This window comes from Lissotriton helveticus, chromosome 1_1 (genome assembly GCF_964261635.1).
Source record: "Lissotriton helveticus chromosome 1_1, aLisHel1.1, whole genome shotgun sequence".
NCBI lineage: Eukaryota > Metazoa > Chordata > Amphibia > Caudata > Salamandridae > Lissotriton > Lissotriton helveticus.
In genome coordinates this window covers 2,139,658,608-2,139,670,802 of record NC_136057.1, presented here as the reverse complement: position 1 = coordinate 2,139,670,802, position 12,195 = coordinate 2,139,658,608, and the positions used below count along the sequence as shown (strand labels likewise).

The window sequence follows — 12,195 nt, the reverse complement described above, 5'->3', positions numbered from 1 at the left end:
ACAGAAGGCCATCAGTTGATTCCTGTAAAATATGGAATATGTCGCAGTCCGAAAGGCCACATCTCCAACAGCGCGAGTCCACACTGAGATAGGCATGGTGTCATTTTACTGGCAGCCAGTGTTGAAGGATCTTTAAAAAAACTAAACTTAAGACTCACTTTCGTAACACTTTATTTTAATTTGCCAGTAGAGAATCCCAGTCAGCATCCAGGAATTGTGTGTTAAGATGAGATTCCAACCAGGCTCTCAGTGCGGCGAATATGGGGGCAGAAAAACATCAATCCAACAGTGTGACATACAATCCTGAGATAGTCCCCCCAAACTTTTTCCAAGTGAGGATATATTGAATAATGAGTGATCTAGGGAGGGCAGTATGTGTGTTCCCCAGGACACGTGCTAGGGCATGAGACAATTGACTGCATCGGGGAACGATTTGAAAAAGCCATTAGTTTTAAGGTCCTCAATGTGGTAAATACCATGATTAATCCAGAAGGGCCAATTTATTTCCTCCCCACCAATTCAAATTCAAATTCAAATTCAAAAAACTTTATTCGGTTTTTAGTGATACAAAACCATAAAAGTTCATAAAAACATACTATTTACAGTGCGAATTATAAAAAACACTTTTAGAAAAACCCAGATACATTTAGGTGCGGTCCCAATCATAAGAATTCATTTCCACTCCAGGGTTTAAAACAATATCAGAGTTAATAGGAGTTCAAAAAAGGAAATCATAATGCATTTTGTGAGACCTGCCAAGTGGGGTATGGTTTGTGAAGAGTAGGAAAACAGAAGTTTTTGGGATAAAAATCATGTAAGTCCCATATGGAAATTGGGCCATCTCTTACATGTGGTGGCCAAGTTTTTAGGTAAGGGACAATATTACTATCTCTAAATCTCACAAGTACCAGATCCCCGGCAATATCTTTGGGGAGGTAGCCCAACCAGCCCACCCTTCTGACACTCCTTATTGCTCCGTATAGATTACGAGGCAATGGCCTATTTTTTGACAACCAGAATTTGGTTTTATTAAGTAGATCGTGTTGCCTCTCAGTTTTTCCCGGAGGGAGAGCAGGTACGCCTGCAAGAATGCACACGTATGGGGCCGCTTCCGGTGGTAAATGGATAAAATTAACTATGTTGTGACCTACACTGGGTGCGGTTAGCTGGGAAGTGAAGACTTTAGCAGGGGGTTTGGCTATTTTGTGCCCTGGTGCACTGAGGCCAACAAGTTGAATTTGAGGCCTTTTATCCTGCACAAGTGGTTTAGAGCCTTGGTGGGTAAGAGGTGACTTGGGGCGATTAGATATGTCACCGCGTTTGTCGATTAGCGGGTTTGACTTGATCGCTTTCTCTAACCCAGAGAGCCTGTCCCCTAACATGTTAATTTTCTCTATCAGTGGAGCTATCATGGAGCTAAGCAGTTGTTCGATAAGCTGTAATATTTTCAAGTGGGGAGGAGGTGTTATGGCCTCTGGGTAAATCATTGAGGAATTAACAGTGGATGGGCTTGAGCACAGTTTTTGGGTTTTGGGGTCGCTTCCTCCTTGGTTGGGCCATTATATTTCCTTTTGGTCGATGCGACCTCAGGGGGTTCAATTATTAGATTTTTTGGGCTGTAGGTATTGTTAAATAGGGTGGGGGGATCTAAGAGTGTAGCCTTGGCAGGTAGTATACTAGTGATTGTTGGCAGAAGGGGAGTTTCCAGTGTGACATATTTGGTATTGCAAAGCAGGTTTAAATCATCTAACAGGGAGAAAGTATGCCCAGTACCTGCTACGCTAGTTAGTTGTTCCCCCTTAGAGGTCATGGTGTTAGGGGGATGTGAAGCAGCGATATACTAGAAAGTCCACTAATATGAAGGCTAATCGCTAAAAAGGGGGTCTGGGCCTTCGTACTAATATACCTTCTGTGTGACAGCCAAGGGGGGTGGCCCGTCCCGACCTTATCCGGCCTATGAGGGCCGTAGAGGGCCCGCCCTTTGCCCGGGCTTCGCCCCGGGCTAAGTCCCGCGCGCGTCCCACGTCGCGGGATATGGATCGCGATTAAATCACTACAGGCGAGGGGGCGGGAGCGCCGAGGGAAGAGGCAGCAGCTGTGAAGCAAAGAGCCTGCTGGACCTCGCAGTCCCTCGGCGCCTGGTGCAATTCAAGTCCTTTTTCCCACAACACAGCCCACACGGAGTGACAAGCGCTATCAAAGCGCAGGCGGAGCACAGGAATCCCACGACGCTCTTCCCGGAGCAGCAGCACACCGTGAGCGGCACCCGCGGAGCGGGGGCCGCGATGAGTTTTTCTATTGTCCAGGCGGGGGGCGGAAGCGCCGAGGGAAGAGGCAGCAGCTGTGAAGCAAAGAGCCTGCTGGACCTCGCAGTCCCTCGGCGCCTGGTGCAATTCAAGTCCTTTTTCCCACAACACAGCCCACACGGAGTGACAAGCGTTATCAAAGCGCAGGCGGAGCACAGGAATCACGCGACGCTCTTCCCGGAGCAGCAGCACACCGTGAGCGGCTCCCGCGGAGCGGGGGCCGCGATGAGTTTTTCTATTGTCCAGGCGGGGGGCGGGAGCGCCGAGGGAAGAGGCAGCAGCTGTGAAGCAAAGAGCCTGCTGGACCTCGCAGTCCCTCGGCGCCTGGTGCAATTCAAGTCCTTTTTCCCACAACACAGCTCACACGGAGTGACAAGCGCTATCAAAGCGCAGGCGGAGCACAGGAATCCCACGACGCTCTTCCCGGAGCAGCAGCACACCGTGAGCGGCACCCGCGGAGCAGGGGGCGCGATGAGTTTTTCTATTGTCCAGGCGGGGGCGGGAGCGCCGAGGGAAGAGGCAGCAGCTGTGAAGCAAAGAGCCTGCTGGACCTCGCAGTCCCTCGGCGCCTGGTGCAATTCAAGTCCTTTTTCCCACAACACAGCCCACACGGAGTGACAAGCGCTATCAAAGCGCAGGCGGAGCACAGGAATCCCACGACGCTCTTCCCAGAGCAGCAGCACACCAATTATTATGGTTGCATTGCGCAACAATGGGGCTTTAGCGCAGATACGACTCAGGGTTTGCATCAACCTGTGGGCCCAGTGCCATTCATATTGGGATGTGTATATGATTGGATTAACAAGTGGAGTAATTCAAGATCTCAAAGTGTAATAGACAACCAGATCTCCGGAAGATATGGTGGCGCTCTAACTTCACCATAATGATGTGACCTAGGATATAAGTAACCAATACACAGAGTGGGCCAACTGCTGTGCCAACCAATTACCCTCTGAAAGAGGAAGATACAAGCCACCCTTCTCTGATGTGGAGTAGAGCTTTGCACCTTTTATTCTCAGTCTTCCCGAACCCCAAAGGAAATAGGAGATGAAGCACTGGATGCTCTGCAGATAGGAGACTGACATAACCAGAAGTAACATACCAAAAATGTAATTACATTTGGGGAGGACATTCATCTTAATTACTTTCACCCTACCCCACAGGGACAGGTTCAGGGCTGACCACCTTTTAAAGTCACGCTCCATGCAATCCACAACGCTTTGCACATTATTATGAACCATGTCTACCAGCCCCCTATTAATATACACCCCAAGATATTTCAAACAGGATTGAAGCCATTAAATTGCAACTACTCAGAAGGTGCTTGTTGTGATGGGCGTTAAGGACAAAGTCTTACATTTCAACCAGTTTATCTAAAAGCCCGAAAACTGTGAGAAAGAACCCAGGATCCCTCTCAGACGCTCCCTTTCATCTGAGTTGGTCTGGACACAGTGCAGTTTCGCGCTTATCCTCCTGAGCAGTGAGTCCAGGATATTCAGGCTATGATAACAATGTTTCAGCCTCTATCCTGGATTTCCATGAGAATGACTCAGAGGCTGCTGGGCCTCATGGCCTTCGGCATCCTATTAGTAACATATGCCAGATGGCATATGTGGGCTCTGCAGTGGGACCTGAAGTTCCAGTGGGCTCAGCATCAGGGGAATCTCTCAGACATGGTCCGGACCTTGGAAGGAACTACAGAAGGCCTGCAGTGGTAGCTAACAAACTGTGGCTGGGTCAGAGGCACAACTCTCTCCCTTTCACAACCAGACCTCACAGTAGTGACAGATGCATCACACCTGGGATGGGGAAGCCATCTGGAAGGGGTAAGGATCTGGTTTTAGGTGGAATCCGGACTCCTCATCAACATGCTGGAGCTCTGAGCGATCCAACTGGCATTAAAAGCCTTTCTACCCTCCGTCAAGGGACCACAGCCATGTGGTACTGCAACAAACAAGGTGGGGTAGGGTCATGGACCCATTGCCAGGAGGCTCTGCCTCTCTGGAAATGGCTGGAACAGTAGGGCATATCTCTGATGGTTCAACACCTGGCAGGTTCCCTGAACGTCAGGGCGGACGAACTTCACTGTCGATGCCTAGCGGATCATGAATGGCATCTCAATCCGGAGGTGGCACAAGGTCTCTATCAGCAGTGTGGAGAGTCTTGGTTAGATCTGTTCTCCTCTGCCAAGTCTGTAATGTTGTTTTGGCAGCCCGGCCTCACTCCACCAAGACAGTGTATGCCTGCCAATGGGACAAATTTGTATTATATTGTACAGTAAAGTCTATTGACCCCCTTTCTGCTTCTCTTTATGATATCCTTTTTATCCTTACCCATGCCCAGCAGGGTCCAGCTCTGGATACTTTCAAGGGTTACCTTTCTGCTCTGTCTGCTTTTCTGAAGTTGCATGACCAACCCTCCTTATTTGAGTCCCCTGTTTTCAATAGGTTCCTTAAATGTCTTGTACATATGTTCCCACCTATCCCTTTCATTATGCCTCAGAGGACCCCACAGAGGCTATTTAAGGTTGGCCTGCGGGATACACCGAATTGCTGGAACTGCTCCTCTGGTATTGGTGACCTTCCGCACATGCTGTTTGATTGCCCCATGCTTTACACCTTTTGGGCAAAAGTCTTTGACTACATTGGACACACGCTCCACATACATCCTACGAGGGAATTCATCTACATTCTCCTAGGAGCCTTAGATCCATCACTAAAGGGTGACCATGACCGCCAGCTTCTGGACCTTCTACTAACTCTAGCATGTAAGGTGATCCTATGCAACTGGAAATCAACGGGTGAGGTCTCCTTCAATGCATGGAGGGAATGGCTGTCCTGTATTAGGGGCACTGACAACCCCGCTTTACACTCATCACCATGGCAGGTCACCAACAACAAATTATGGTCTTCATTGGACCGAGCCTCCTTCACCTTTGACCCACCCTGAAGTTCCAAATGATGAGGTCTTTACTCAGTGTATTGTGGGTTGCATGCTGCATGAACTGTAATGGCTATATCTTGTGCTCTCGGGCTTGACAATCTTAGAATCATAAAGCAGGAATGATGAAATATAAATGGTACTATATGACTTGATTTAGACGGAGGGCTCTACGGAACTATATATAAATGTGAGAATGCAAGGTTGGTACTTTATTTTGCTTTACTGTATACGTATTGTTTTATGTAATAATCCATGTCTGATTGCGGTATCTTTGTAACACGACTGTAATTCTTCTGATGTCTTCTTGCCGCTATCACTTCTGTTATCATTTCTGTTATTGTTTAAGAAAATAAAAATATGATTTGAACAAAAAAAAAAAATTATGCCTCAGAGGTATCTTACTTTGGTTCTCACATTTATTATGTGTGCTCCCTTTGAGCCTCTTCATATTTGTCCCCTCTGGCTGCTCACCAACAAGACAGCCTTTCTAGTGGCAATCACAGCTGCCTGGAGGGTGCGTGAGCTGCAGGTTTTATCAACCAAGCCTCCATTCCTGGCTATACTGCCAGGCAATTTGGTGCTTTGCACTAGGGCCACTTTCCTACCGAAAGTGGTAACACCGTTCCATTTGGGCCAATCAGTCACCTTGCCCACTTTCTATGCTCTTCCACATCCCTCAAAGATGAGGAGCGACTCCACCGTCAGGACCCAAAAAGAGTGTTCTAGGTGGGCAACCAACACTTCGTGGGGCATGTTGGAGCAAAGAAGGGTCGGTGGTACAGAAACAAAATATATTGCGCTGGGACATTCTCTGTATAAAAATCTGCTACACACTATCCAAAAAGCAGCCCCCTGAGGGCTTAAGGGCATATTTCACCAGGGCTAAAGCAGCTACCACTGCGTTAGCACATGGAGTCCCAGTCCTGGACAACTAGCAGGCAGCAACGTGGGCGTTCCTGCACACGTTTACCAAACACTACTGCCTGGATAGACGGGTTCAAAGGGAAAGGCACTTCGCCCATTCGGTCCTGCAGGACTGTTTAGTTTAGAATTTGTCCTCTGCCCACCACCTGGGATGGTATTGCTTGGGTATCTATTCAAAGGTGAGAAATCTGCGGCTAGATGTCTTTATCAGATGAACAAGTTACTTACCTTCTGGTAAGTATCTGGTAGAGACCAGATCTAGTCGTGTATTCCTTACTGACCCACCCATCCTCCCCATTCTGCGGACAAGCTTCTAGTGCACTTCCTGACTCCGCGCTCCTGTCATGGAAAGTCTTGATAATTAACTGATGTCAGCGTGCCAAGGTGGCACCTATATAGGTGATGCGGATGTCACTTCAGGTGTGAACAATGCCAAACAGAGATGGCTGACGCCATCTACTGGCGCGCAAGGGTCTGACGCCTGGCAATTCAACATTTGGCTATGAAACATTTGGCCATGCAGTGACAGAATAAATACATGCAACACACACTGCTTCCTTGCCAGAAGTGGAACTTATCAAAGTAAGATTCTGGTAAGAATATGCACTGGCGCCCAAGGATCAAAACTGCCCAACCCACTCACTGCTTAAGTATGCACTTGCACATGCCTGTGTGGGTTGGGTGTTGCGCCTGCCAATGGTGACTGTCTCTCTGGTGGAGGTTCTGGCCTCGCTGGCAAACAGAGATGGCAAGATGCTCTAGGTCCAAAGAGGCTGCCATGACAAGCTAGGGAAGAATATGTGGCCCCTCTCCTTCAGGAAACCGTGTTACTGTTTACATGAATCTAGCAGAGAATTCCCTGACTTCTCCTAGACCCGCCCACGGTTAGGCAAAAGCACTTTCCACACACCTGAAGGCCACAGTATAAAGGTCTTTGAGGGCAAAATGATTATTGTGTTAGCAACTTCCATTATGTGGTGACGAGTTGTGCAGGTCTTTGTTCCTAAAATCATTCTACATCCTGAGCTAGTTTTTTTAGTGTTTCTTTGTCTTCACCAAAACCCCGGAAATTAAGCCATCTGATCTCGTGGGATTCTTTCCATCAAAAATCAAACCGGTACTTGCACATATAACTAAGATCAAAGAGGAAACTGCTATCAGGAATATCAGATTATCAACAGCTGTAGCAATTCTGTCAGGTACACATTAGAACTTAATTGCGATGAGAGGGAGTTCCTAGGTAATACCCTATGCATAGTAACCATATTAAAACTATTTTTTCTTCTCTTCTTACAGCCCCATTGTGTTGCAGCTGTTTCCCTACCACTGGAAGGGTCAAATCTTCACGAAATTACCCTCGATTGGTGCGTGATTCCCTTCCAAAGGTCCGTACTTAAGCTCTAATCCTGATGTTTACCTGCCTACAGCCTTGCAAGACTGGTCAGGTTCTTGGATAGAATCCTAAAGATGGTAAAAAAGGAAAAGTCTTACTGTGTGTTTAGTGTGCCAAAGAGTCAAAAAAACAGGTGCCATCTTCTTTAAAAACTAATTAACCTAAATAAAAAGTAGGAAACAAAACAAGACCTAAATAGACACCAGCAGTTCTACATAACCTTAAATTGACCAAGAAGCAGGGCATCGATTAGTGAAATATGACAAAGCAAACAATCAGATTTCTGTTGGGTCCATGCGAGCCATTACTATGAAACTACACTAGTAAAGGAAGTTGAAAGCCTGTTTTTCCCCTTTTCTTTTTTCCGCATCCCCCACCCTCTGTTTTTAGGTCTCGCGTGGGCGTTGTAGCGCAAAGCGCTGCTCTCTCTCTGCGAGAGATATTGTATATGTAAGATTTCTAAAAGGGACTCTAAGCCCCGCCCTCCTTTCCATTGGGTAACGTCAGTGTTTATGGTAATCGCTGGCTTCCCATTGGAAAGGAGGGTTTTTGGTTGTCGCCCTTTCCATTTTTGGACGGCCCCTCCGGACACCATTGCCTGCTTTGAGGCTGCCGTGAAGACTTTTCTTATCTGCTTGTTTATTTAAACAAGCAGATAAGAAAAGCCTTCAGTACCGCCCTGAAGCAGATAAGCTGTTCCGAGCACTTCCCCCTCCTCTCCCACTTGTTATTACTTAATTACAGCAACCACCTCTGGAATTCCATCTCCAGCACAGACAAGCCTCGGCTGCGGCCTTCCGAGCTCGCTCAGCTGGCATGGAGTCCCGGAACTGGTTTGTTTAAACGCTCGTTTCAGTTATGTGGGTGAATACTGTTGCTGTGTGGAGTAGACAGTAATTGAACTAATTGCCGTATTTATCCTCTTGCATTATCCATCGCTTGGGGTGCGTCTGGCTATGTGTGTGCACCAGTTTGTTGGTACGCATGTGTCTGTCTGTGCCCCTTGATAGTTCTTGTGTTTTTGCATCCATTATTGTGTTCGATACAGGTCTGTCCACACCTTGCTGTGCGTCGGCCCAATTGTGTTGTGTGTCTGTGCTCGTCTACAGTATGTAAACAGCAGAGCGCACAATCCCTGCCCATTAGTGTTTCCTTTACGTGTCGCCATACATTGGCTGCAAGTTCACTTTTGAGACCAGGTCTGATGTTTTTAACACCCAGCGCTCTTCCTTGGAGCCTAGTTTCTGTGTTTATAAAGTTTTAGGAATTCGGGGGCTGGCATACAACAAACCCAGAGTGCCACTCGCTGTGATTGAAAAGGTCTTCGGTCTGTTTGGGGTTTGTGGGGTGTTTGAAGGGATTCCCTGGGTTTTGGAAACGGGCAATGGGGCTTCAGGGATTTCAGGCTTCGGTGATTGTGAGGCACCGTTGTCTGGAAGCCTGTAGATGAGCAGTGGGGAAGGTCTGCTGTACGAAACGGAATTTCACTGCGTTCTTCTCAATTTTTTAATGCGCTTCATCCCTCATTTCTGCCTTTTCTAAGGGCTGTAAATAAGCTACCACTGTTTTCCCATTTATAGTAAGTACTCAGCAGCCAAGAAATGGTTGCCATTACCCCAGGAGTTGTGCGGCGAAAGGTTAATGTATCGTGTTGTATTCATATGGTTTCTTGCCTGCCCATCCCAAGGTAGCTGTGTATGGGAGAGAGGGGTGGAGTTTAAGATGGAAAGGGAAGCTGCAATCAGTGGGTCATAGCATGTGCTGTAGAGATCAGTGCAGAACCTCAGCAGTCAAATGCTAATGTTTATTCGCCCCCATCACTTTTAAAGTGCATACTTCAGGATAATAAATGTGTTGCAATCTGTGTAAAGTGCATTAGGATTAAGAAGGGAATAGTGAGTGTTCTGCCGTTGCAGCGGCGGAGTTGTTGTGCACGGAGTAAATCCATCATTGGACTGTGACGTTACATTAATTACAAATCCCTGATTTCGGAGCAGGGCGTCACCAGTTCATAACACGCCCCTAACCGCAGCGGCCCGTTCGCTGATGGCCCATGAAGTGTGCGTGAACTAAACAGGAGAACCCAGCTGGAGGCTCCATTGACACTGCTGCTGCGGCATGTTTGCCCTGTTGGCTGAGCGCCTGCTGCAGCGGTCTTTCTGTAACCTATTGGTTTCAATCTCTACACAGCTCTTCGGCCTTGTGAGTTAGGTGAACGGAAGACGGTTGAAATGGGTTATCATGTAAGCGCACAGCGGCCAGCCAAGGAGTCATGGGTGCTTCTGTAAGCATGGGGAATGGAACCCTTATCATTGGGTGGAGAGCAAAATACAGCAATTATCCAAGCTCAGTAGGCTCTGGCGCCACCGCACCCGGTGCACTTTTGGTAGCTATGTCCCTGTAGGGACTTAGAAACATTTCTATTTTTTTCTAGGGCGCTATACGAACGCCCAGGGCCGGAATGTCCCCCGTGTCAGCATATGACTAGCTCAAAGGTGGAATTAAAGGTGCAGATACTTATACTGTAGTCTGTCCAGGTGGTGATGTCACTACGTGTGCTCTTCAGAGCCCCCCGAGCAGATACATATGTTTTGGTAACAAAATACCTCCTGCAAACAGAGGGCAGGTTTTGAGGGCGGGGGTGGGGGCTGTGCTCCTTCGAGGCCCGGACTCCTGGATGTGAAACCCTATAATGGGGTTAGACAAGAAAGCTTGCTGCTCCGTGGCCTCGCTTAATTGTACGACGGCAAGAGACTTGGATATAATGAAGGGGGCTCGAGGGAAGCGGTGGAGGGGGGAGTGGGAGGGGTTCTTGCAGCCGCCAGCACAGGAACGCCGAGGAAGCCCACCCCTCCTCCCAGGCGCCGCTCTCTGGATGTGGGATGTCACGGTTCTACCGAAGTTACTCCAGTCTTAGTGCGCATTGCTTAAACCGAAGAAAGTGCCGAATGACTGTCCTAGTGCATCGGCAGAGGACTGCGGGAGAGCTTCATATTACACAGCTAGGACTGCTGCTGTCCCATTTTTGGTGCACCCTCTCAGCTATAAGTGCTGGCACTTTCCGTTTCACCATCCTGCTCATACGTGCGGACACGCTCTTATTGAAAGTAAAGACATTCATATAAATAACCGTGCTGAAAGGTGCTGGCCCCGTACGATTCACAACCCTGCTCACAATACAGGTGCTGTCCTGTTATTAGGAAGTGTTGGCACTGGCCTATCAAAGGTATACACATTACAGACTGCGGTACCGGCAGTGTCCTAATAAAAGCGCATACATTATAGACTGAAGCACCTGCAGCGTCCTATTAAAATCTACACAATAACTGAAGTGCATACAGACTCAAGTGCTGGCGAGTGCGATTAAGACAAGCATTGAAAATGCAATCGGTCTCGCCTTTTATTAAGTTAAAGCCATTTGCTTTGCTATGCAATACCATTAGCAAAGCAAATGGCTTTAACTTAATCAAAGGCGAGACCTATTGCATTTTCAATGCTTGTTATTTTGAGTCATTACAAAAGCGTTTTCACATTTTGCATTTTGTCTATTTTTTGTGTGCACAAGTCAGGTGGTGAAATACAAATAAAAACTCTAAACCGTAATGAAAAGCTACATTTTATATACCTCCCAAAATTATGTAGCAACTGCTTAAATCCTTCTTACATACATTTTGAACTTTGTTAGGGGTGAGTGACATTATAACAATGATAATAAAGGAAAAAGATGATTGAATGAAATTAAAAGTACTTACACTTTTTTAAGTTTTTCAAGAACAATTCGCTTTCTAATATCGCGCTGGGACAAGGAATCGACAAGCGGAAGATATGGGTCACCCTCTTTGACATTCTATAATCAGTACACAAAAAATATATTATTTTGTTAACTGCGACTAATTTGGCACACAGATGTTTTCAGCAGCATATATGACAATTTTAATAGCCACAAATGAAAAGTATAAGGTAATTACCAGTGATGCTTATCTTTCCTTATAGCACTGTAATAAAATGTACACATCTATCAAACTGATAATGGATTTACTAATGTGTTTATAAAGGACATCAGCTCTTCCTCTCAATGGAATAAGAACCCATGCGTTATCAAGATTTTAATATGCAACAAAAAGGGCTCCTTTAGACAATACATTCTGAATATTCTAAGCTCTGGTGTGGGAATAAATGCTAAAATAAGTAGCTTGTTACTACCCAGTAAAACTCCACAACAAAGACGAGCTTACACGCCCATCCGCATATAAGGCACGGGAATATTTAACATGACTTAGAAGAGAGTGAGACGCAAAACTCACTCACCCCTAAAAAAAACTCGAGGAAAGTAAAGGTCACAGATAGCACACTTTATTTGGTCATCACGGATACCCACTGCCGCCTAGAGCATGGACTCGTGTGAAAATGTATTAAAATTAATTGGTGCAAACTCATAAATCGTATATAAAATGTAAAATGGTAAACTACGAGTCCTGAAAGTCTCTCATCATCATTCACATATAAAGGTAATAATTAGTGTGTGACGTTTGTGCCCTCACGAAAAGTCTTCACAAAGTCACAGATTTAGTCCCCTGATAATTTACTGAAAACATGACCCAACCAAAATGACTAGTATGCGTAAATCTC

At 46.6% G+C, this 12,195-nt stretch overlaps 1 protein-coding gene across 2 annotated transcripts in view; it reads right to left on the bottom strand.

The window, feature by feature from the left end:
• The window catches only part of RPAP2 (RNA polymerase II associated protein 2), a 564,035-nt gene that overhangs the window by 310,834 nt on the left and 241,006 nt on the right, over nt 1-12,195 (bottom strand). For both annotated transcript variants that reach the window (XM_078646326.1, XM_078646327.1), the window contains one exon: nt 11,319-11,413. In XM_078646326.1, coding sequence (XP_078502452.1) covers nt 11,319-11,413 — 95 coding nt within the window. The remainder of the gene's footprint in view (nt 1-11,318; nt 11,414-12,195) is intronic.